This window comes from Diadema antillarum, unplaced genomic scaffold (genome assembly GCF_040938485.1).
Source record: "Diadema antillarum isolate AM-2024a unplaced genomic scaffold, OU_Dant_1.0 seq00000383_RagTag, whole genome shotgun sequence".
In the NCBI taxonomy this organism is placed as follows: Eukaryota; Metazoa; Echinodermata; class Echinoidea; order Diadematoida; family Diadematidae; genus Diadema; species Diadema antillarum.
In genome coordinates, this window is record NW_027271381.1 from 1,630,906 (window position 1) to 1,657,139 (window position 26,234).

General features: G+C 38.0%; 1 protein-coding gene across 2 annotated transcripts in view; it reads right to left on the reverse strand.

Annotated features, from left to right (window-relative positions):
* Positions 1-502: 502 nt before the first annotated feature.
* LOC139731715 (2-iminobutanoate/2-iminopropanoate deaminase-like) overlaps positions 503-26,234 on the reverse strand; it is a 34,575-nt gene continuing 8,843 nt past the window's right edge. The window contains exons 2-7 of one of the 2 annotated variants that reach the window (XM_071642595.1): positions 10,941-11,188; positions 6,487-6,592; positions 4,883-4,937; positions 3,293-3,361; positions 2,890-2,945; positions 503-1,779 (exon numbers count right to left, since the gene is read on the reverse strand). In XM_071642595.1, coding sequence (XP_071498696.1) covers positions 1,711-1,779; positions 2,890-2,945; positions 3,293-3,361; positions 4,883-4,937; positions 6,487-6,592; positions 10,941-10,987 — 402 coding nt within the window. In that variant the 5' untranslated portion in view covers positions 10,988-11,188 and the 3' untranslated portion in view covers positions 503-1,710. The remainder of the gene's footprint in view (positions 1,780-2,889; positions 2,946-3,292; positions 3,362-4,882; positions 4,938-6,486; positions 6,593-10,940; positions 11,189-26,234) is intronic. The other variant, XM_071642594.1, reaches the window with a different exon arrangement.

The following is a 26,234-nucleotide window of genomic DNA, read 5'->3' on the forward strand; positions in this document are numbered from 1 at the left end:
GACCCTCAGCATAACTGCAGTAAATAATGTCATTTGTACCAACTTGATTATCACAATCTCATAGAACAGCATGACAAAACCATGTGGTTCAGAATTTGAAGGTGTGCTTTACTGTGCAGTCTGTTAAATTTTCCATAACATGGATTGCTTGGTGTGGGGTGGTAAAAGGGATTATTAACTACAATGTATATGCAGAAGTATACACTGTATTTCCACTGTGTTTGTTTGTTATCTGTTCGTTTGGGTTTTGTTCTTATTGCGGATCATGCCATCATTTTGGTGACGGGTGGGCTCTCCGCTACATGGCATTATTCTCCCAATAGGTTTTTCAGTACATACTGACCATATAAGATGACAATTTCACATGATTTGCAAGAAAGTGGAATGAAGCGTTTGAAGGTTTCATGCCACAACCACAAAATGTTGTGAGTGGTTATACAATAGATGCATTCCTTGATCCAAGTTTTATTTGGATGGAAATACAAATTGTACTATTATTTGGTAATTTTAACAGGTTTCATGATGATTGGAGCTGATGTGTACACTGTACTGTCAAGATAAAGTGTGTATATTTTTTTCTTCAAATTTTCTACAATATTCTACTGACACTTCATCCTTGACCATCAAACCCTGATTTTTAATTTATGTCCCAAACATAATAAAGTGTGGTAAAACATAGTACATTTTCAGCATCATGAGGATGATTTTATTTTCATTTCAGAAAGGTGAAGCAACAACTGAAATTTGAGTACAGCTGTATTACCACTTGAACTTTGACTCTTGACCTTTGAACAGATGGCCCACAACTTTATCCAAATAATCAATATCTCATAATACACACACAATGTATACACTAATTTTCATTGCAACACTTTCCAAAATAATGAGATAAATTAATGAGACAAAATAATGAAAATTGTGAAATGCTCACATCTTCACTTCACTTTTGACCAAATAACCTAAATCATTCCCTAACAAAGTAAGGAAATGTATGTCATATACATGTACAAAGTTAATCAATTTTTAAATATCGAGTCATTTCAAAGGTATGGAAAAAAGTGTAATTCCAGCATTCAATAGTGTAACTGAAGCACTTCAATCTGCCCTTTGCCCCTGTCCTTTGACCCAAAACATCCAAAAAGAATCACTGTCAGGCAATAGATGTACGTACTAAGTTTCAAGAAGGTAATTTGAGCCATTTCTAAGTTGTGTACAAAAAAATGTGATATTTTAGAATTTGACCTTGACCTTTGTCCTTCAGGATGTGCACCTTCAAGTCAATAGTCATAGCTTTGTTCACTCGTACATGCACATAGCAGGCTTCAAGTACATGTACATACAATGCCACAAAATCCATTAATGACAGAAGGACGGAAGGACAACCCGAAAACATGCTTCTGACAACACTTCATGGCAAAGGCATAGAAAAAAAAAGGTTGAGTACAGTGTACAATGTATTACAATTCTATTAACAGAAAGACATGAGTTACAACACAATAGAATTATAATTTTCTCTTCTAACAATTCTAAGGTATCAAGGTAGATATCTTTCCCTAAATATATCTCTGCATTTCATATTTCATTAACTCATTACATGAGCTAAGACAAAGGAAAATTAAATTGCTTTTACAACATTGTACACACTTATATATTGATGCACAAAAGTTGGAACAAACAATGTATGGCAGTTCTTGACTGGGAATGAGACACTTAAAGATGGCTGACATCATCAACAATGTGGCCTAGGACGGCTATGGCTTCAATCTCTACAGCTGCATCCTGTAGGAAGAAATAAACAGCACAAAATTTAAAAACTTCCTGATAGTACCAATATTCTTCAATTTTGGCTCCCTATTCAAACTGTAGCTTATAATCTAATCAGCAATTCCTGATATGGACATATACATAACTAGCCACAATAAAAGCATGACATGTCTATGCACATTAATTTTCTGATGTGGGCATTTTCATATAGTATTCTAAACTCTTCAACTTCAGAAATATGCACTTTGTTCCACTTTATTTCTTGAAATCCAGAAACAAAGGATCCAATAATCACATCAGGTTTTGAAGGCTTTTGAGAGTTTCAAAAAGAAAATAGGCCAATAGGAACATAACTTTGTAATAACATTGTAAAAGCTTAGAATTTCAAAATATTTACAGACACTTAAATTGGGATGGAGGTATTTAGGATATACACTGCCGTAGCTTATTACAAAATACACGTATATCGATTTTCTTCACACTGATTTTCACTCCAACCGCCATGACAATTTATTACTGTAAAACTGGATACATTCAAACAAAGCATGGAACTCTGCAAATTGGAGAAAATGGCTTTTTTTTTTTCAGCATGAAACTTTCATGAATAATCTTTTACCACTGGCATTGAATGCATTGTGTCAACAATTACTTTCACAAGCATTTTCTTTCACGAATCTTGGCTTCTTCAAAAGTCAAGTAAGTTTCATGCATGAAAAAATTTTCGGTTTTACATGTAAGTACATGTTTCATAATTATATCCCTTATGTAAAAAAAAAACCACCAAATACAACGGTACCCTCCGCTATGATAACTTTAAAAATAGAGAATCAATCCAAATACAATTGCAGGGTAAGAAACTACACTTAACTTATTACCCACATGTTGCAGAAACCCTATCCAATTTGCTTCGGTGGTCAAAGAGAAAAGAGGACTTTTTTACAGCATGTCAGGAATCCCTTCCCTCCATGTTCTGTCCATTGTATTCCCACATCGATATGCAGTTCCAAGAGCATCCAAGTGCTAAAACTTGGAAGAATCAGACTCATGGAATGCTGGAAGCTATATACGCATCACTATGACTTAACAGAACTCAGCAATAACATGTTATAAAATAAATCATCTTACCAAAGGCAGACGAGCAACTTGGTAGGCTGCTCTGGCTGGATGCTTTGTTGGGAAGACTATAACAGAGATGAAAACATATGCACAATTTATTGACTTGTCTCAGCATTCCTTCTCAACAGGAAACTAGATATATCTGTTGTTACGCAAAAGAAACATATTCCCAAGGTTGTTAACTATGGGCTTTAACAGTGTACCAATGATGGACCTGCATACCAAAGGAAGCAAGACCCAATAGCCGTCACAAAGATCAATATCACATGTTCACCTTCCATGTATTCCAGGAGAGAATCACTTTAATGGAACAAAGCAATTTTAAAAGTAGAGTCGATACATAATTACATAATTGGAGCACAGCATCTCCAGATACTTGGATTTGATGCAATACCTTGAAGTGTATACTCACATTTGGCATATACACCATTCATACGCTGGAACTCATTCAGATCAGCCATAAGGACTGTGCACTTCACAACTACGGTTATGACAAAGAGAGAGAGAGACAGAGAGAGAGAAAGAAGAAAAAATATATCAACGATGTTGCAAAATATGACATCATGAAAGGTATCAATATACAAATGTACCTCTGCACCTCTGCACTGTATTGGAACTCCAGATTGCACTGAAGTGGTCATATGGTTTGAAACAAATTGACTTTTGAAAATGCAAATGCTGTCATGCTTTTGAGGGTTTTTTTTTCTGTCATAAGCACAAAAATTGATTCATATAGGTGATGATTTCTTCTTCTTCATTCTCAATACAGACACAAATATGATACTACTTTACTGCTGCAGTCTTTCTACTATACAGTATGTCCCAAAAAAAAAAAATTACAACGGGACCCCCCGCAATGATATCTTTAAAAATAGTGGATCGATCTAAATACAAATTCAGGGTATGAAACTATAACTCATTGCCCACACCTTATAGAAAACCCCATTCGATTTGCTTCAGTGGTCAAAGAGAAATGAGGAATTTTGTAGAGGATGTCGGGAATCTTTTTTGTCCAAGTTCTGTCTTTTATTCACGCACTAGAGCATTGAATTGCTAAAAGTGGAAAAATTAGACTCATGACATGCTTTACAACAATCTACATTTCTCTGTGACCGCTTAACCAAATTGAATGAGGTTTTCAGCAAAATAGAGCTAAGATGTTATATTTTAAGGCCCCGAAGTAGCACTTAGACAGGTCGATCATTTTGGATGTTATCAATTCGAAAATTTGATTGTAATTTTTGAGGGACATACTGCAGTATGTCCCACAAAAATTACAATAAGATTTTCGCATTGATAACATCCAATATGATTATTTTTTTTCAATGCTACTTCAGGGTCTTAAAATATAACATCTTAGCTCTATTTTGCAGAAATCCCCATTCGATTCAGTTAAGCGGTCACAGAGAAATGGGGATTGTAGTAAAGCATGTCATGAGTCTGATTCTTCCAAGTTTAGCACTTCGATGATTTTGTGTGTGAACAATAGACAGAACTTGGACAAAAGAGATTCCCGACATCCTCTACAAAATTCCTCATTTCTCTTTGACCACTGAAGCAAATCGAATGGGGTTTTGTGTAAGATGTGGGCAATGAGTTATAGTTTCATACCCTGAATTTGTATTTAGATTGATGCAATATTTTTAAAGATATCATTGCATAGGGCTCCGTTGTAATTTTTTTGGGGGGACATACCGTACACTTGTAATGCAGTGCTACTTCTGGCACACTTCCATAAAAGTGCCTACATAGTCATGTAAAACAAAATCTTTCCTGCCCTAATACAGTTTTCATGTAACTGCTTTTTGACTCAATAATTTTTTCTCAGTTTCTTCTATCAAGACATTTCACAAAAGTGTCCTATTTTTAGTAACATATTTTACAGAATGTTGTTTGCTGGCTTTCATACATGTAAGTGTCACTCAGCTAAGACACATGAAGGCAAAACACTGCACATGTCATTCATTGTCATTCATCATGCACAATAATGATGAAGTATTACCATTGTTGAAGTCTATTCCCTGGCTCTTCAGAATCTCTCCCATGTTCTTCAAGGCCTTTGGGGGAAATAAAGATGATGAGAATAAGTTTTCATTATTTGGAACAAAATCTTCAATCCCATGAGGCTTGAAAGTGTTAAATCATCTATGGGAAACTATGTTAACTCATTGGATCACACGCTTCATTTTATTTTTTTTCACTAGGGAAGCAATAGTAATCAGTATAGTTATACACAGTTTCTGCAACTCGGCAGTTCTGCCATGATAAAACATGTTTTGTCTTTGGCTATGCTAAGAGTAATATGCTGGTTATGCATGTTATCATGGTTATCATTATGTGCATTTGGTTATCATGTAGATTTATTTTGGTAAATAGTAAAATACACAAAGTCAAATAACAAAAGGTGAAATTGTATGGGACAAAATGTGGATTGATTTCCACTTTAAAACATACATCACTGTTGCGCAATATTCCAATTCTTGTAAAATGGATCCAGATGTCAACCTAGCCACAGTAATAAACACTTTCTCATTAGTAACAGCTGTCAGGGCTATTTGATATTATGTAAACAAGCAATTTTTTATTTTTTAATTTCTGTGTGGAAACCATTTTCAGAAGACCAGGCTTGCTCACAAACAGGAAGTCATACCTGAACACGTGTTCATTAAACAATTCTTAAAGACCCTACAATCCCAGCATGTTGGCCAAAAATTTCACACAAACAATTCATTCAAAAATAATTTCTGTGTTATAAACTCAATGACAAACATCAAATTGTAAGTTTAATTACTTCTCAGTTTATCTTTTGCATAGAAACACTAAAACATATTGCAAAGTATGTTCCATTTCATAAACAGTTAACCTTGCCCAAGTCGAATCTAATGTGGACTACAATACAGCTTTGATTTGAAAGAGAAAATTAAACATGTAATGAGGGACTAAAATCAATAGAATAAAGAGAAGAGGACTTGAAAAGACTTATGACATAGGTGAGTATTCAACTGTATACTGAGGTTGATTTCAGCAAGGTTGACTGTATTTCATCACAACTGTCAAAGAAATGTACAATCTCATGCCAGCACAACACTTTCCTTTCTTATACATAGGTCTACAGGGAACTAGCAAAATAAATGTAAGTGGTCTTGGGATTATCAATTCTGGCAATGATGAACAAGACAAGCAAAACAAGATTATTTTTGGTACCAAACATCAAATTACAGCCCGGAATGGCTAGTAACTGATCAGTGGGAATGCTGGCGGATGATTGTTCCAATCCTTGTGGGATTCATTTAAGAGTACATTATATCTATTGTTGTGTGAAAATTATTTGCTTCAGAACAGTCTCACATTCAAGTAAGGTGCAGTTTAATGTTTCCAGGTTAGCATGCCTGTACAGTGACGGGGCATTAAACTGCACATTACTACCGTTCTGAAGCAAATAATTTTCACACAATAGATATATAATGTACTCTTAAATGAATCCCACAAGAATTGGAACAATCATCCCCCAGCATTCCCACTGATTCCCACTGATCAGTTACTAGCCATCCCCTTTAAAAACACATACAAAATGGTACCATCAGAGAGCCAGGTAGACTGTAATACCTGTTCTGTCTGAGCCTCCACTCCTCCATCAACAACTGTCTTCGAGCCTGGGGTCAACCCCAACTGTCCAGATATGTACATGGTGTTGCCCGCAATGACCGCTTGACTGTGAATACAAGACAAAGAAATGAGCAATACTCCTACTACTTTTACATTTACATTTGAAATGTTATACACTGTATCACAAATTCTTTACACAATGAAAACAAAATGACTCTGGAATAAATGTCTGTGACTGTCAACTATAACAATGTTGATTGAAGATTTCCTTTATTTCTAAAGGAACGACCCTGCTTGTATCTAAATTTAATGTTGAGAGCACAAAATTGAGCAAGAGTTGTGATTTTAAACTTTTTGAATACACTGTATTCTTCTCTTTATGGCCTGACCCTGTTTGTCATCCATTTTTCTCACTGGAGGCACATGAGAGTGTGTATGGAAACCCTATATAAACTCCAAATTAAAGCAGTAAATGTACTTCAAACTAATTATGACTTTAATTTTGTCTTTGAGTATACAAAATTGGTGTGCATCACTATCCCTTCAGAGCAGTTGCACATAGATTTAAGTTCCTACGTTGTTCAATGAAAACTAGACTACCGGTACTGTATGTGAGAAGGCTTCACTCAGCTTTAGTTTTGAAGCTTGTTTTCTCAAAAGTGACAGTCCTACAGGTTGAATCTTTCATCACACTTCTCTCATTGGGATATGAATATCCAAGTTTGATGAGTATTAAACAGAAAATACGGCAACCTATTGTTTTGTGATGTATAGTAACATAGGGCCTATTGTCTTTTAAATACATGAGACATGCACCATGGATTTATAGTTGTACAAATGTACTTCCTAGTTTTAAGTTCTTGCTTCTTGATTTCCTCTGTCCTGATTGGACTGCTGTCTGTTACATTTTGATTTAGTATACAGTGCAAAATAAGAAAAAGATGAAAATTTGATACAAGAGACCCGGGGGTCACGCGCTCACCTGAGTATTGCAAGTTCACCTTCCATGCTTTCTTGCAGACTCTTACCTGAGAACATTGGAAACTTATGGTGGGGGTAACTTTGAGAATGGGGCATGGTGTCCATTTACATATATTCCATCACACTGGTAAAAAAACCTACCAAGTACACTGTACTTTATAGAATGTTGGATTATGCAGCTTAGGAAAAAAGACTTAAAGTCCTATCACTTTTGATTAGAACTAGAGAAAAACATTATTTAATATTCATTAATTTAGGTTTGGACCCACTGGGGCCCCCAAGGAAAGCATGGTGCCCATTCAAACACTTTGAGATCTTATCCCTATGGGAATGCTTATACTTGACAAGTTTGGTGAAAATCCATTATGTTGTTTTCAGCAAGAAGATGAAAATTTAGGCCCACATTTGGACCCCCCATCCCATCCCGCTTCCTTGGGTCCCAAGGGGTGGGGGAGGGCACCCCTGATTCTCCCATGAACAAACTTGAAACAATAGTCATCAGTATACTGACTCATTGTATTAACTTAGCTCAATCACTTCCAGTTCTAGAGAAAATCTGCAAAGATTCCTTACAGGAGGGGAAGGGGGTGGGGGTGGGACCCCTGGGGCCCCCCAGGTGGGGCATGGTGCCCATTTGATGGAATTGAGATTCTATGCCCCTAAGGATGCTACCTGCCAAGTTTAGTGAAAATTAGTGATAGGGTTTTCAAGAAAAAGATGAAATTTACAATTTCGGTCAAAATTTAGGCCCCCTGGGGCCCCCAGGTGGAGCATGGTGCCCATTTGATGGGAATAAGATTCTTTCCCCCTAGGGATGCTACCTGCCAACTTTAGTGAAAATTCATAATGGCATTTTCAAGAAAAAGATTAAAATGTACAATTTGGGCCCCATTAGGACCCCTCCCCACCCCTTCCCCGGTGTCCCAAGGGGGGCACCCCTGATTCTGCCATGAACAAACTTGAAACTACAGTCATCAATGTACTAATTCATAGTATTAACTTGGCTCTATCACTTTTGGTTCTAGAGAAGAAGATTTTTCAAGATTCCTTAATTTTGGGGGGTTTGGGCCCCTCTGGGGGCCCCCAGGTGGGGTATGGTGCCCACTTGAACAAATTGAGATCCTATCCCCCCAGGGATGCTACCTGCCAAATTTGGTGAAAATTGGTCAAGGGGTTCTCGAGAAGAAGATGAAAATGTAAAAGTTTACGCACAACGGACAACGCACGACGGACGACGCACGCCGGACAAAGAGCGATCACAATAGCTCACTTGAGCCTTCGGCTCAGGTGAGCTAAAAAAGTTATGCTCGAAGCATGATACAAAGCGGACACTGAGCAACCACAATAGCTCACTTGAGCCATTCAGCTCAGATGAGCTAAAATAGATAATAAACTAGAAATGTCGCTACAGCGACTGGTTATATCCCCGCCAAACAACATTTCATAAGCTTTGGTCAAAACAACATTTCATAAGCTTTGGTCAAAAAACTGAGGAAGTAGTTAAATCCGCAAGATCTTTCCTTGATCTTCTGCCATTAATATGCCGTTACCATGGCAACGTACTTTCGGGTACTGTCGAAAAATGCGTCTTGCACATCTACAACCAAAGGCACACATCTGTACCAAGTTTCATGGAAATTGGGCAAAAACTGAGGAAGTAGTTTGCAACACAAAATTTTCCATCATTTTGGCTCATAATATGTGAGCTGTTACCATGGCAACATACTTTTTGTCACTGTCAAGAAATGTGTCATGCTGACCTATATCCTAAGACAAACATTCAATATGAATTCCATGAGAATTGGAAGAACACTGATGAAGCAGTTTTGCCATGAAGCATTTTGCCCTATATTTTACCAATAACATGCCGTTACCATGGCAACGCACTTTTTGCCACTGCGGAAATATGTGTCTTGCACATTAACATATTCAGATGAACATCTGTACCTAATTTCATAAAAATTGATCAAAAACTGTGGGAGGAGTTCGCGACGCAAGATTTGTACCCATTTTTGCCCATAATATGCCGTTACCATGGCAACGTACTTTTGGGTACTGTCAAAAAATATGTCTTGCACATCTACAACCCAAGGCACACATCTGTGCCAAGTTTTATGGGAATCGGTCGAAAACTGAGGAAGAAGTTCGCGACGCAAGATTTGCAACGCACCGACCGCCTGACCGCCCGACCGTCCGCTGATTCCTATTATACCCCCTTCAAACTTCGTTTGGCGGGGGTATAATCAGTTGAACAGATAGCAACAGGAACAGAACAAGATATTGACTAAGTTGGTGATTTATTTCCACAACTTCAACAATTTAAATGTCAGTAGGTCATCTCGTACCAAAGGTACATTCACTATATCAAATTGGCACTCGATGAGATGATATTGGTTATGCTTGCCCCAAACTCATTTGTATTGTACAGAAATATCATTCGACTCATATTCTGACTCATATTTATGGGGCCATGTGTTTTACACTTCACTCAAAATCACACACACAAAAAAAGTTCAGTGCCTCCCTACAATCTTAATGAAGCTAAACTTGTGATTTTAAAAGTATGAACCAGGGAGGTGGGAAGAGACTAATGTTGAACATTACTGCTATATAATGCTTTAAAAACCCTACATGTTGTTAACATAAATGACCAATTCTAAATTGATTTGACTACAAGTATGTAATATCAAAATCTTATAATTTTCTGATGTATAAATCTCTGTGAATTCACGGACTTCACTACCTTGGTTCCGGAATTTACAAATGTTAAAAAAGGGAAAAAACTCATATAAAGGTTGGTGTGATCACTTGTGAGTCACCTACATTCGTACTTTCAGCAACGCAGAAAATTTCAAGCTGCACAAGTTTACAGATAATGCCTTGATCTGCCCCTGAACAGGGTGCACGCAGAATCAGATAATACACAGCTGTTACACTGTATGTCCTCTAGCATTACACAGTATCAATTTGGCAGACAACTGCACAAATGTTGGTCATTTGTGAGATCAGTCAGAACTTCTGAGATGAAAATAGTGGCAATATCCTTGTCTGTAATGGTTTATCAGTCATAGAGCCAAAACAAAGTCCTTGCCTGAAGGTACCCTTCAAAGGGAGCAGCAGCTAGGCTCTATCTTACCTTGTGGTCCCTATAGTTTTCTGAGTGCAGATACATTGTACATGATATCTGGCTCCTTGAAAAAATCATCAATCCAGGCTTACTATAAAGTGATAGGTTTGTCTAAATTTCTCTTCAAACAATGTAGCAGATTAGTTTGCAATTCTAAGAATTTTGTGGGACATCTTTATGGCAACCAAGGAAAAATCTAAGAGAAACATACTGCAATGTTTACTACATTTTGTACATGTATTGGTTGTTAGCAAACACTACCCTGTCTGCACTCTACACAGACTGGCATAAAGCAATGATCTGTTATTTCTATCAACAACACTTTTTTCTATGCTTTGCAGGTTACCTCAGTGGAAGCTTCCCTTTAGTTGCAGCAGACTTTTCCCTGTCCATTTCCTCACTGTCTCCTTTGTCAGAAATATTTCAAGTGACTTGCTTTCGGTGTACAGTTCCAACTGTTTTCTTTTGCTCCTTGTTTGAAGGATTTTCAGAGATCAGAGTGTTTAAAGTAGACTGATAGAAATGGCTCTTTCCCTGGATAGCTTTCTTCCCCTCTCTTCGTCTCTGCACAGTGGAGTTGAAATTCACAGAGCTCTGCACAGTGAACAATACATTTGTGTAGACAGACAGAGTGATCCAAATAACACTCTTTGCAAGCTACATGTACATGTATTAGGAAAGTTACCAGGTTATCTATTACCAGTCTTTTCTATTTGACTAGAAAAATCTAACTTAGACAAAGAGGGGGAAAAAAATAAGTGACATACATCTGACATTAAAAAAATGCTACAAGTGTGTGTGTATAGGCATTGATAAGTGATATCATCTGGATTAATTCAAGACACTCCTATAAACATGACTTAAGTTCCTCACAGACAAGAAAAAAATGAGCATTTAAATCTCCAAACAAACAATATCTATTCATGCACAATTTCATCTACAAACTGAATTTGAAATCTGGATGAAAACAAATATTGGTAACATGAAATGTCAAACCTTCACTGAAGTTAATTGTCAAATCAGGTGTGAGCAATTAAAGTGTTACTTCATTTTCAAAGCATATCTCTAAATCCTCATACAGTCCCATCAGTTTGTAATGGGGCAATTCCATATGGTAACAATATGACATTTGACCTTTTTTCGGGGGGGGGGGGGGGTCTTCTTATTCCTACTAAAAGAAAAAAAATGATCAAAATGTCTTTGATGACTAACTGAAATAGGTTGCCTGTCATGCCCATACAGAATTATCTGTTGCATTGCAATGGAGGACAAATGTCATACCTACGCCACTCTTCTTATCCCTTGGCAGCGATTGCTACCCTACGCCAAGGGCATGTATGGAAACCTGAAATTGTCACATATATGAGAAGATGAAGCTAATTCTGATGACAACCACGTTGATATATGAAGGTTATTGGGATAAGAGAGTGTTTGATTCAGTATTTTTGACATCTCTTTGTTCAAATTTTTGCAACCTGATAAAACAATTTGCAAGAGGTATAAAGAGTCTCTCACCAATTATGTCCAAAAAAAAAAAAAAAATATTGTACATTTCATGGATGTAGCACCATATTGCACTCCAAACTTTTATAGATATATTTAACGAATTGAGATTCTAGGAATGCATGTATTCTTGAATACATAACAGACACTTCAGATTTGAAGCACTCCAAATTACAATTCTTTGCAGTTCTTTTCATTGGTATCTTAGTGGCCCAATCAAGCCATTAAAAGTTCACTTATTAGGCAGTTTTGCGGCACACCATCAATTTTTAGCAGCCCAGACCAGACAATCAGGCCACTGCTGATGGCAGGAGAGCCTGTGTTGATGACAATAGGCTCACTCATTGTGTCCCACACATCAACTCACTGCATCTGCCTGTGCACACACACACACACACACACACACACACACACACACACACACAAATAAATAAATAAAAAAATCTGCAATCCAAAGAATTAATTTTCATTAATTATATGCAGTCAAATGGTGTTGAATGTAGACAATATATATATATATATATATCATGAGCAAAGGGCGCACCATACATACAAAAGAGTGATGACGTTGATCTCTTGCACAATGCCGTAATATTTTTCTGCTGATTTTGTCTGGCACAGTAGCTTTCCAGGGGTTTACTCTTCTGAATTGAAGGTAAACATCTCTCTCCTAAATCTTAACTGGTTCATTGGGCATATCAAGGAGTTCATCATTTCGTGCTTTACTGGCATTAAAATTCACTGGTATCAAATGGGCAATAAAATGTGGTTAAGTTCACCTGCTATCTTTAGAGGGTTGTAAATATCATGAAAAGCTTGGTACCATCATGGCTTATGATCTTTCATGGACAACAGACACTGCCATGATTCCCCCCGCTTATTGGCTTGAAAATGACTCTGTATCTTTTCTAGATATGTTTCCGGGGTGTTTTTCTTTTCTTTTCTTTTTTTTTTTTTTTTTGATAGCGCCATCTAATGTAAAACGAGGAATGTTCATGTGCATTTTAATTTTGTGAATTTTGTGAGAGCCAAGGTTTGTGAAATTAAAATGCACGCAAAAGTTCTTGTCCACACTACATGCATTGCATGCCAGTGGCAATTCTCAAAAATTTCATGCCATGAAAAAGGCTGTCAGCTCCAATTCGTGAAAATTTATGCCACAAAAATATCATGTTTTACAGTAATCCATGGGAAGCTTTTGGGAGACCAGTTGGTCTATCATAAACAAGTTTATCTGGAGATTCCAATAAAAAGTCACATTATCAATTGTATGTATGTGTCAGCTATTTCATTGATGCCATCTAAGGCCTGGAAAGGAGTAATTTGAAAACATGTCAAGAGTTTTTTCGATGGTTTCATCGTTCCACACTTGCACCATTTTATTTTCTATTTTTTATGGGGTCAAATTTCTTGGTGGTACATATTCAGGTATCAGAAGCACTACTCTGTGATGAGACAGGCCAATCCCAGTGAAGCAGTTTCACATCTTACAATGTGCATGGTTGTATCATCATAAATCATTTTACTGACAATCCAGCACTTTGGGGCATTGCACAGTTTTGACCTCACAGTGATACCTTATGTTACAGAACGGTACACTATATTTTATATGTTTGGGCCTCATTATGATGTCAGGCTCCAACTTTGGCCATACATGACATAATTGCCATAAACATTACCTCATTTAAATACCAATATGACATTACATTGTAGCCTGCCAGCCACTGTAATGACTTGGCTGGGTATGCTGACTTTTGCAATGCTCATAAACTGTTGGACAAATACTGTAAATTCCCCTTGCTAAAATCTTCTTTTTTTGGGGGGGGGGGGGGGGGGGGGAGGGGTCTGCCTCTCCCTCTCTTGTCGCTCTGAGAGTGAAGGAGTGAACAAACATTGCTGGCTAAGGGGAAACTGCCTCATGTGTCCCACATCTGTTACCAAAGCCCGACAATCCTTCCCAGTGGCTGGCTTATTTCAGCAGAACATAGGTGCATTCACAAGGCCTATATGCCTACAAAGGGAGTACCGCTGCATAGCAAGCGAGTACTGAAGCATCCTGAAAAGTTTCATCTGATCGGAATATCAACTGGTTAAAAGTTCGTCTTGTCACAATTAGTTGCAAATTACCTGTTCTTGATGAGACTTTCACCTACTGGATCTGTTGGCTTCTTCAGATCGAACGCTGTGAGAGAGTCTTCCCACTAGCCCATGCACTTGGCGCACGCCCATCTGAGAGAATGGGATAGTACAGTATTGAGGAAAGTGAGTATTCCCCCTGGTCTCGATTGAAGGTTTTCCCTTGTTGTTGTTGAATGTGGATGGCTTCCCTTATCCGATGTGAGGTTTTATTAGAGTCTCTGGCTAGGATGGAACACTTTCTCCAGTTGATGTGGTTATAACCACTGGCCACTTGGTCACTGATTGCCGACTTGTTCATTTATGTGGGAGGTGGATTCCTTCCTTATTCCTCTTGTGATGTACAATGTAGGATGCGCTAACTGCGTCCACCTCTAGTTTGTGTTTTTTTTTTTTCTAGTACCAAATTTCCCAGCTGTTTCTCCAATGTAGGCTTTCTTGCAGTTACCACATGGAATCTGATAGACTACCCCCGCTTGGTCATCGATGGATCAAAATTGTCTTTAGGGTGTACTAAGATGAGTGTGTGAATAACCTCTAAATTTTAGTGGAGTAGATGGTGTGACTGGAGGTTCAGGTACTGTCCCGTGTCTTTTTTCTGTAGACGACCATCTTGGTTGTGCCATCTGTCCTTTTGGTGATCCTGGTGTCCAGGAAGGGTAAATGAGTAAATTTCATGCTGCCTGTGTCATCAACCTGGTCCAAGTGTGCCTTAAGTCTGTCGACTGTGTCTGCCTACACGATGACAAGGATGTTATCAACATACATTGTAATACTTCCAAAATCTAGGTTTTATGTCATCATAAGCGGAGTCGATGGCTTCTTGTTTTAAGTGTTCCATGTACATGTGCAGATGTTTGCGACATTGGTAGACACAGGGCTGCCCATAGCTCCTCCAAACTTCTGGCGCTGTTGTATATCTTGCCGTGAAAACTGAAGTAGGTGGTTGACAAGATGAATTTGAGGAGCTTTATAGAGTCATTAGCTGTGAGATTCGTCCTCTTGTGTAATTTGGAGTCTTCCTGACACCTGTCCTTCATGATCTGGATGGATTGGTTGATCAGGGTGTTGGTAAAGAGGCTCACGACGTTGAACGAGACCAGCACTTCATGCTCCTCAAGAGTGATGTGTTTGAACTCTTCTGCCAGGTCATTAGAATTATGAACATGGTGATCTGTTTTTCCTACCAAGGGTAGGAAAAACGTCGGCTAGTGTGAAGACTCTCTCACAGCGTTTCATCTGAAGGCGGCTACAGATAAAGCAGGTAAAAGTGTCATCAAGAACAGGGAATTTGCAACTGATTGTGACAAGATGAACTTTTAACCAAGTACCTGGTACTGAGACAGTAGGCTACATACATGTGATTGAACTGGCATTATCAATGATAACAATTGCATGGTATTATTGTCTAAATTGTGTGATATTGTGTGGTGCACAATAATGACACTGTAGTAACTGGGTCATTCCATGGGGTTGGGTCTTCTCTAGATTTTCATGTTGTGTAGGGAATAAAAGTCATATTCTGAAAAATTTATCAAATAATTGTCCGTGGTTTGCAGTTATTCTTGGAGAGAAATGTGTGAAGAATTATTTGATGAAAAAAAAACAAGCCTGTGTACAAATGTATTTTGTCTATGACTGTTTCACTAATGATGTCCCATGGTTTTTTGTGGTTTATGTTGTGACATAAATATATGCCATTTTCATGGCAATGTAAAACAGGAATAAACAACCTTTCAGCATCATGCCTATCATCATTAAGAGAGGCAAGGTGACTTCTACAAAGACTGTAAGGCACATAAACATTTGTAACAAAATAAGAACACCAGAGCATCTTCAAGCAACCTCATACCTATGTTACAAACGATGTCCATGGCAATTTTTGTTGTAACATAGGTATAGCATGGTTTTACATACACTTCCAATCATAATATACTTAGAAACTTTATTTCTATAATGAGATTTATATTTCAGGAGTATTCTTATCCAAAAATTAGCATCAAAATCCTCCAAATAAACGAGAAAATACGGAACATATCACTGTACTTCAGTGCGATGTCCGGCCTCTTCGTGTAACGTAGGTAAGGAAAGACGCGTCTCGCGATAAAAAGAAGAGCTACTAACTTCAGCAATTGTATTTATGTCACTGGCAGTCCTCCCCCAATGGCAGAAAAACTACTCACAGCCAATATACACCTACCTGGACAGCGCAAGATCTGTTTTTCTGCCGTTGTCCATGTAACGTAGGTACAGGAGTTTTAATGTTTCTGATGTCAATTGGTAAGCTTTTACGCTATTTTACGAAAATAATAACATTTGTCATATTCTGTAACTCTATTAGAGGAAAAAAAACGACATCTTAACCTCTGAACTGGCCAAAAATACTGTGGACGATGATACTGTAGTCCCACATACTGAGATATTTGTTACAGGTTCATGTTCATAATTTTGATTGCCAAATTTTCTGTCCATGCCGGTCTCTGCAAAAGAGGCATATATTCCTCTCTTAGAAAACCATACAAAAGTATATCAGTGTATCTTCACTGCAATATAAAATTGTTTTACCTCCTGACTATTGTGAATTTTTGGACCCTTTTGTCATTAGGTATCTACCAAGGTAGACGTGCTAGAGTTAGTATTAATCACTATATACTAGTTAGAAAACGTAGATGTCCAGACTGCATCTGAACTAGAGAAATAGAGTTTGCCTTATTTTGCTGGTGATATTGAGGGAACTAGGAGCTGTGAAATTCTTTCTCTTTAACAGATTTACTTCGAAAATGTCAATGTTTTCCTTCCAAGATTTCACTGATCTGTTAGATGCTCTGATGAAGTTGCTAACATTTCACAAGGATTCACCATTTCCATTCCATGTTCACCCACTGTGAAGTCTCAAAGCTAAAATGCCAGTGTCCTATTCAGTTTGGGTAGGTAGTGGGTAGGAAAGGCTTCAATAAAATTATGAACCCCAATCAAAATTGGACTATTATTGCTCTACACTATCATTCAAAAAGAGGGTGACAATTTCGATGGGGGATGAATATAAAATAGGGCCTAGTATTATTTTGGGAGTCTATTAAGGACCATAACCGTAAACGTAACCCTGACCCTAGCCCTAACCTTAGCTAGGACACTGGGGGCAGCGACCTGCCCTTCCTACAGTGTAGCTTGCATCTGAAAACAAGTTTTTAGCATAGAGTATGAAAATGATATTTTCCTATGTTTTACATGCTATATTATTATTATTAATATTTACATCATTTTAAGCATAACCCATTTTTTTTTTTTCAATTTTGGTGGGAGGTACACATGGAACTCTAGCTAATGGGTATGCCAAGAGGTAGAAATGTAAGCAAAATTGTTAAAATTATTTAATTCCATTCATAAACACACAGATACATCAACAGGAATATATAGTCAACCCCGACAAAAATTTTCTTTTAATTTTTTTATTCTATTTCTCTTTACACCTTTTGTTCAGTTTTTTTTTATGAATCTGCCATGGCTCCTCCTCTACCACCGCTACGTGTTAAACTACATGAAAGAGTGAAAAGGACACATCCACAGCACTCCACAAACAGAGAGGAAGCCGACAAAGCAACACCCAAGAAGAGCGAATGTAACAAACTAGACAAGAAGAAAACTGCACAGAGGGAAAATGGACAGAAGAAAAACAAAAATCGAGGGCTAAATGGACATTGGACAAAAGAGCAGAAATTAATTTCAAACAAAGAACATGGAAAAGACAAGAAGACTTGTCTGATTTCTCTTTATTAGTTTTCTTAGTTAGTTGACAACTAGTTAATGATGTTGTTAGTGTATATTAGGTCAAATTGTGTAAAGCTTCACTTTCTTCTTCTTCTTCTGATTAAGTCTGCCTTCTTTCATATCAGAGTTACAAAGAATTGAAGTCTGTGTAACATAGGTATTGTTCCACAGGTGTGCAGTAGATATAATTCCAAAGAACTGTTACAATAGTGTTATTTGTGGGAACATACATAAAGTCTATATGTGTAGGTTTTAACATCTCACACCACAATAAAGGAAATCAGTTGATATGTCGTAGTGTACCTATGTTACAAAGACATACTGTCCGTGTAACATAGGTAGTACACCGTGGGCGAGGTTGTTGTCTGAAAACCCCTGATTATAACAATAAAATCATGTTTTCACTTGAATACCCATAGAAATCACTTGCTTCAATTGTGGTGCTTTTAAGAATATTGTCATTGTATCACTCTTGATGAAAAAGTTAAACCTTTGATTGAAATTGTTAATGGTTTGTAGAAAAAAACATGTTAATAAAAGTGGCTTGCAGTTGACATCAGAACATACAATCTTACTAATAATGATCTCATGCGCCTGTTAAATAACATGTTGATGTGCTATGGACGAAAAAAACGTGGATGTGTTCATTGTTATCATTTCAGAACACAAAATGATGAAGGATGTCAACAAATGAAGTCCGTGTAACATAGGTATTTTGCCATACCTGTTTACCCATGCTGACTGAAAGTGTGCGAAGTAATAAACAGATTTCTAGTGGAATATGTTGAAGAATGGGAGTAACAAATCAGGGGGAAAAAGGAAATTTCAATTTACCCAACTTGAATTTTCAACTTGTATGTCACAATTTCAGTCCCAACCCCATGGAATTGCCCAACTATAACTGTACCAGTACATGGAACATGTTACACAATGTATGCAGGTCTCACACCTGTATACACGTACACTCAAACCTGTCAAGACCGTCTATAGTGGCCACGCATCCAAGAGAGACAAAGATAGTGGATGTTATAGACAGGTGGCCGCTACAGACAGGCTATACAACTTTTGTGTGCATTGTCTGTGTATGTAGCCTCATATATTGTAAGTACTTATGTACCTATATGTTAGTGCATACTTGCCAACTCGACCGCATTTGCCGGTAGACTACCGCTTTTGAAAGATTTCATTAGCATTCAAGCTAGCGCTGCTCGCATAGGCATCCTGGATTCTACCGCTTTCTCAAATGAAAATGTTGGCAAGTACGTTAGTGTATCACGAATACGTACATGCACTGTATACATGTGTGTTTCATTCATTGAACAATTATCAGTCCGGAAGCATGGAGTGTATCACTGATGTTAAAATAATGAATGGTGAGAAGCAGGATATTCATCTATTTCTATTAGCATTTCCTTGCCAAATCCACATCCTACACACTACACAACCCCTTCACTTCCTTAATATTGTTTGATTACTGTTAAAAATCATGATATCTTATTACATTCTTTATCTCGGTATAGAGCATCCTAAAGCTCTAGGTACATGAACATGTTCTTCCCACAATTCTTGGAGAGCCTTCAATGCCCTATCAAGGCAAGATTCTTTTTGCAGGTCGACAGAGAACAGACAGGTTGGTTATCAACCTGTGCAAAAGCAGTCAAGCGATACTCATCCCCTTTCCATGGTCAACTACATGCCCACTCTTTAAGTAATTTTTCATTTTTAGTTCATCATTTTTCTGCGCAATTTCACTTCGCGCATCCCCATGTCTTTACAATATATCACCTATCTTTTAGAAGTAGGGATGGGGAAAAGTAATTACCATCACAAAGACATATCTTCCTTAGAAAGTGGCTGGTGAATATGCAATGAGACATGCGTTGATTGTCTTCCTATTTGGCGTGGCAGATCCAGTTTGGCACATGTACCGCTATATGCTTCAAATATTTTTAAGTGGCAGCATCAAACATCTAGCAAAGGAATAAAGACAGTTGTGACTCCACCTCCTTGATTCAACCAAATTTCTTAGAATAATTATTGATAGGAATTTGCCCTGGAATACACACACAGATACCTCAGCAGAGTTATCCTCCAGGAACGGATTCCTTCCTCCCATCCAGTATCTTATTTATGCTTGATAATACATTGATAATGTCACATTTAATGTACAAACTTAGACTGAGCTGCTTTCTTGGGGGTCAGCTCCAAGATTATACTGACAGGCTTTTAAAGATACACAAAAGGCTTTTTGATCTGTTTTTTACTATGGACTTCCCTTCACATACTTCTTTTCTAAAACATATAATTGAAAATACATTATTTTCACGACTTGCACCTTCTCTGTGTGTTAACTATACACAGCCCAGTCACTGTAAAAAAGCATTTTTACAGCGACTGGGCTGTGTATAGTTATCTTTGTGTGTGTGTGTGTGTGTGTGTGTGTGTGTGTGTGTAAAATATGTACGCATGGAAAAAAAATGGAGAGTTTTATTGCAGACGTGATATCTCCATTATAGTCCTTCACAGAAAATTACCTTTTTTTTTTTTTTTAATCAAAACAATGAATGAAGGGAGAAGTGGGACAGTGACATCCTGTACACTGTAGTTTTATACTCCAGCATGTGCAGCTACATTGTACTCTGATGCCAAGTGCCTAGATTATATAATCATGCTAACACTACTAATAAAACAGGGTCTAACAATTGTTAGACCTTGAAATGTTACGGTTCTATAGTACCGATTGTCTAACGTTAGACTAGCCTGACCAGCGACTGGGCTGTGAATAATTAACGTTAGACTTGAAAGCTGAATACTAATATTGTGGTCTTCACAGTCTATTATAATTCTAAGTTCAAAACTTTTGAGATATGGGAGTAAACTTAGAGAGCCCGTTTACACCAACCGAAAGGCCAGCCTTTCGAGGCCATGCAAGTTCGACGGCGATATGTTTGCACTGAAACTTCGAATCAAAAAGGGAACAACAGCATTTGATAGTGCTGGATTTTCTCAATCACGTAGGTCAAGTTTTTAACATTTTTTTACGTTAAAGGACAAGTCCACCTTCATATACATAGGGATTGAGAGAATGCAGCAATATTAGTAGAACACATCAGTGAAAGTTTGAGGAAAATTGACCAATCCGTTCAAAAGTTACGAATATTTTAAGTATCTGCGCAGTCACTGCTGGAAGAGAAGACTACTACAGTGTATGATGTCACATGCGTACAACTATATAAGGAAAATAAAAAGAGAATTTCACAAAACTTTACTTTTTGAATAAAGTGCACATTTCTTCGACTTGCTACTGACGTATGTTAAGGGTAATATTATTCCCCCTGCCTTCTGAAAGAGAGAAGTCGAGTGTTCTTTTGTTATGCGAGAAAAATGGAAATATGTTGAATTTTCTTTATTCTTTCTTTATATCGTTGTACTCATGTGACATCACAAGCTATATTAGTCTTTTCATCCAGCCGTGACTCAGCAGAAACTTAAAAAATTCATAACTTTTGAACGGATTGTCCGATTTTGCTCAAACTCTCACTGATGTGTTCTACTAATATTGCTGCATTCACTCAACCCACATGTCTATGAAGGTGAACTTGTCCTTTAAATGTTCTTATCAAGCAAATAAACATTAGGCGGTCGATGAGTAGTAGGTCCAAACATTTTTGTCTGATGTGTTTGTGGAAAATTCTTCCATCCATCGTTATAATACTCGCCAGAGTAACCTCATCCATCAGCCATATGCAAGAACACAAACTACATGTACCTTAAATTCATTCAGAATACTGGTAGTCTGTTGCCCGTAATATAATTAATTCCACTACACTGTCTTGATTCAAAATTTTGTGTACAGGACACCTTTTCGATGTAGAAAATGAGACGAGGTAGCCATGTGTGAAGTGTGCATGCACGTGTGCAGAAGCAACCAAGAAAGCAAACCAAACACTTGGCATGGTAAAACGCTCCTTTAAATACAGAAATTCTGAGCAACTGTACAAGTCACTGATCAGGCCCCATCTTGACTACTGTATCCAAGTGTGGAGACCACATTTAAAAAAGGACATCAAACTGTTGGAAGGAGTGCAGAGAAGAACCACCAAACTCATCCCAAGCATAAGACACCTTCCATACGAAGAAAGACTCCAGAAACTCCACCTCACTACACTAGAAGATAGACACAAAAGAGCAGACTTAATCCAAACCTACAGAATATTCAATAAGATGGACAGAATCAACCCAACAGAAATCTTCCAACTTGCAACACACCAGAGCACAAGAGGACACCAACTCAGAATCCAGAAGCAACACATAAGAGTTGATGCCAGGAAATATACGTTCAGTCAAAGGGTAATTCAAGACTGGAACAATCTCCCCCCAGCAGCAGTTCATGCAACGTCAATAAACAGCCTCAAAACAGTGGGTTACTAAGGGCGAATAGGCCCCCTCACCTTAGCCGCACTACATTGGTATACTACCAAGACGGATGCGGCCCTTCAGTAAGTTCATATAAGTTCAGTGTTGTGTGTTGTGTTGTGTATGGGGTAGGTGGTATACGTGTACTTGTCTGCATTTATTATGTTGTACAATTTGTACATATGATTCGGCACGCCGTACACTGGGGTACCATTGTAACCCGGGGTACCGCGTTGTATAGCGCCATCTCATGCCCATTATTTATAATGCGTATCCGAATTCAGATACGCCGATTCCGAATTCGGATACGGCAAAGTCGTCGCAATGAACTGGCACTATAGGTGTTTTTCAAAGTAATTTCTAGCACCACACCGTTTTGTAAACATCATCTACCTTAACTTTTATTTTCAGAAAAAAAATATATAATCACCGAAAGCCCAGAAAATTCACCCCAAAATCAACTGTATTTCTTCAAAATTTGATCATGGGAGCTGCCATCTTTATAATCTTCTACGCGTGCGCGAATGGTCGATAATAAGAGATGAAATGCGAAAGAAAAAGGTTCAGAGCAGAACAATATATCAGTTGTATACATTAATTGTTGCATAATCACAAATAAGAAAACATTTTTGTGCATAATAATACTAAAATAATACTTTAAAGATATTTTGCAACATTTTTTGGTAAGCCAGGGTACAGCGCTGAAAAAAGAATAATTAATTGAACAAAATGGCGAATTTTCATTTGGTACCCCAGGGACAGGGTATACAAATATCGACTGCTGCAGAGGGAGATGGTAAAACTATTTGCACCGAGGTGATGTCTCAACAGTGCTATGTCCCGAGACGAAGTCGAGGGACATGGCACTGTTGAGACATCACCGAGGTCAAATAGTTTTACCATGGCCCGAAAGAAAGCAGTCGATATTTGTTTTGTATCCCTCTCGAGCATTTTACTAGAGTAATGATGGTTCTCTTTTGGAAAAGTGTGCAGGTTTCGTGAACGATAAATCTAACGTTAGGCTGTAGCAGTGCAGCAGCAGTGCGTGCAGCGCGTAGCGAACGACACCGCTGCGCTGTTGTTGATTCTTATACACACGAGCTACACTACAGCGTGCAAAACTCCGAAAGATCGAGGTCCAGGACTACGTTAGAAGTAGGCCTAAAGCGGCTTCGTTACCCAGATCATCTTCAAAATCGGTTTTAGTTTATTCCTAATTCGTACCTGATATGGTGTCCTCCTGCGATCATTCTTCCGTTACTGGAAGCAGTCACTTTGTCAATTGAGCTGAATGCATTGATCACGTATCACACGTCCACGTAACACATTACACACCGACCGACGCGGCCACGCCATCGCACCACACAAATTTCTGTAATGCTGTCGCACATCACACCGCGCGCTCTCTTAGCGCTAGCTAGCTAGCTACAAGCCACAGGACTGTCGCTCAAAAGTATCGCTACTACGCGCACTGTGTACATTCTTAAGTGAGAAATGTAGATATCGATCACACGATCACGATGGGTGCAAATCGTGGATTCCCAAAAGTACTATATTGTTGTGTAGCGGATGTTTTGCTACTTGGGATCGGTTGATATTAATTCTGAGAGGTACACATCACAGTAAAAATGATTGGCGACACAGTTCATTTGAGTTTCCATGTGCACTTTATTTGAGAGGCGTTTTGGAGGCGATCCTCTCTCTTTGAGCGTCAGAATCCAAGTCTTCTTCTCTGCATGTTCTACCACTTGTAATTCACTTCATACATTCAATCATGAGTATTACACTGTTGGTTACACACTATGAATGGATGAATGGGGGTGGAGTCTTCATGTTAAAGAGGGGTTTTAATTGGGCAAAACTTTGGTTGTTATAGGAACAAAGGCGGGACTAGTTTTATAAAGGAGGTAGTATTCTTGGATTTGGAATGAACAACAATTCTAAGTAATCAATGGGGGAACGGCAGGATGTTTAGGTTTGGCTTAGCCTGGTCGTAAATTAGGTGGGGCTAGAAGTACCCAAGGGATGATGAAGGTCGATGACTCACTGGATGAGGTGGAGAGTATTGGTAGGGGTCATTGACTGGTGGAGGTGAACTGGTGGTGTATATCCAGTCATCAATAGAATGGGAGGGGGTAGTGATAACTTTGTGTATTATTACACAACATCCCTTTTGTTTGAAAATTAAGACTCCTCTCTTATTTTTTTTTTTTTGGGGGGGGGGGGGGTAATGGGTTTACACACGATAAAGCAGTATCAATACTGGGTGACAAAATTAAAGGCGATTGACCATGTACAAAACATGCTTGTGAAACCGTTTATCATAGTTCCAAACTCTTTCATACTTTCTCTCTTGCTCAAATCCGTACAATAATAATATACAGTTAAATAAATTAGACCAATTACTGTATATGAAACGCACGATGAAGACATTTAAGTCCTTCTTTAAGTTCTGCTTAAAAGACTTAGTCATGCCGAGGGGGTGTATGATACATGAACTTATTTTACCATTGAGTGAAATATCCTTGTCTTGTTTGTATTTTGGGAACTATTCAAGTTACCAAATTAAGATATCATATTCACTAATGTCTATACCATTTTTAGAATATAGATTTAAAACAAGTCAAATTAAATTGTGCAGACTTATGCACTATACTAATACATGTATTTACAAAATGTTGTGCAGACTTATGCACTGTAGACAAATCATTAATGTGATCTTGCCTATCATAAAACAATGGCAATTCATGTAACACAAAACAAAGTAAAAACAATTCGCTGGTCATTATTCTGTGCAGTGCGATAAACAATCTGATCCAAATAACAACCTTGAGTGCTTGTATCTAATGCACTATCCATACATATGTCTTTGTAATAAAATCATTGGGAAGATAATAGGAACGCTCAAGGAATAAAAGTCAAGTCTATGATCCAGGCAAAATGTCATTCAATTTTGAAAGACTATCATAGAATATCATGGCTTACAAACCTTTCCTATTAAGAGGAAATCTTTCCATATGACTGAAATAATAAAATGTAATGAACGTGAACTCGCGCTTTCAAGCGAGTTAAACATAAGACGAGTATTCCAAACTCGTAAAGCATTCATCAAGAAGATGGAATAGATACATAAATCGTCCATAGACAAGTAATTCCAAACTTGTACATTAAGAAGACATAACAAATATGTGACACACTGTGTATCACACAGAATCCATTTAAAGGTCCTCTAGACTTATAGAGGCACAAAATGATAGTACATGAAGTTAAAGTGTCGCATACATAATTTCTATTTACAAAGTCACACATACAATTGTCTCATGAATTTCTTGGGTGTCCCAGTTACAGGAATATTCTTGTCTGCCAAGATACTTTGGACCAAGTCATGCATGTCGGGGTATAACCCTATGTTCCACCAAAAGCGTATGTCTTGAGGGTCATTATCAGTAACATTCCTAACAAATGAAGTCAGAACTTGTAACTGTCCAGCCTTGAATCGCCCTCTGTGTAATGACATTTCATTGTCTGTGGGGGCACTCATGAGCAAATCAAATTGCCTTTCTAGGTCAGGCTGTTGTAGGGGGGTGGGGGCGGCTATGCCATCATTTGAGGGTAGGGAGTCAACATAATCTCTGTCATTGAATGGGTCAGTGGTTTGCATGCACATAATTTGGTCAGCAGTACACTCTGGTCTGATTTCGTCATGCTCATCCATGAACTGTACTGACGGCTTGTCAGATTTTTGACCAGTCTCGTTTTGTGCTGCTTTGCCTAGTCTTTCTTTCAGTCGCTGTATGTGCGTGATCGGTTTTCTGTC